The following is a 799-nucleotide window of genomic DNA, read 5'->3' as shown; positions in this document are numbered from 1 at the left end:
TGCCCACACCCAGCTTGGCAGGAGCTTTGGGGGGGGGGTCCATGCCCTGCAGCTGGCTCTGTGCATGCACTTGGGGGGGCCCTAGGTGCCCCCCACCCCCATTGCAGCTGGCTTGGTGCATGCAGCCAGGGTCCCCCCCATTGCAGAGCTGGTGCCCACCCCTGGTCTGCTAGTGGCTGGGGGGGTCCATGCCCTGCAGCTGGCTTGGTGCATGCACAGGGGGGGGCCCCCCACTGCAGAGCTGGCTCCCGCACCCGGCCCATCAGCCGTGGGGCACCGGCAGCTCGCCCCTGGGCTCAGGCCTTGGTTGTGGGCCCGATGCGGGGGCGATGGCGTGGCGGGGGCCACCGCGGGCACCGGGGCTGGAGGGGAGGCCACGTATCTCCCTGCCCTCAAACTGCGCTTGCCCGCAGAGCTCGGACTGCGCCGCCTCCGACGACCGGGCGCTGATCCGCGCCTACGACCGAGCCGTGCGCTCCTGCAAGGTGAGGGGGCAGCCGTCCCCGGGCCGGGGGGGGGGCCCGTCCCCACGTCCGATCTTCCTTCCCTCTGCAGGCCCGGGGCTCCCCCAGCTCTGCAGGGAGGGGCCGGTCCCTGTTGGGGCGCGGGGGTCTCCCGCGTCCCTTCCCTGCCGGCAGCCGCCTCGGCCTCTCCCCCGTTGCAGGAGGCCTCGGGAGCCCGCGAGGACGCGGCGTCCGACAGCTCCAGCTCCTCGACGTCGAGCGGGGCTGAGAGCGAGAGCGATGAGGAGGAGGAGGAGCGGCGGCGGCAGGGGGGAGAGGCGGCGGCCCCGGGGGGC

At 74.5% G+C, this 799-nt stretch overlaps 1 protein-coding gene across 1 annotated transcript in view; it reads left to right on the top strand.

Annotated features, from left to right (window-relative positions):
* The first annotated feature begins 6 nt into the window (after positions 1-6).
* Positions 7-799, top strand: part of LOC102383419 (survival motor neuron protein 1-like) — a 3,748-nt gene continuing 2,955 nt past the window's right edge. Inside the window, exons 1-2 of the mRNA XM_025196560.1 lie at positions 7-485; positions 665-797. Of these exons, the coding sequence (XP_025052345.1) occupies positions 189-485; positions 665-797 (430 nt within the window). The 5' untranslated portion in view covers positions 7-188. The remainder of the gene's footprint in view (positions 486-664; positions 798-799) is intronic.

Source organism: Alligator sinensis, unplaced genomic scaffold (assembly GCF_000455745.1).
Source record: "Alligator sinensis unplaced genomic scaffold, ASM45574v1 scaffold1295_1, whole genome shotgun sequence".
NCBI lineage: Eukaryota > Metazoa > Chordata > Crocodylia > Alligatoridae > Alligator > Alligator sinensis.
The sequence above is the reverse complement of the archived record's forward strand: the minus strand, read 5'-3'. Positions and strand labels throughout refer to the sequence as shown.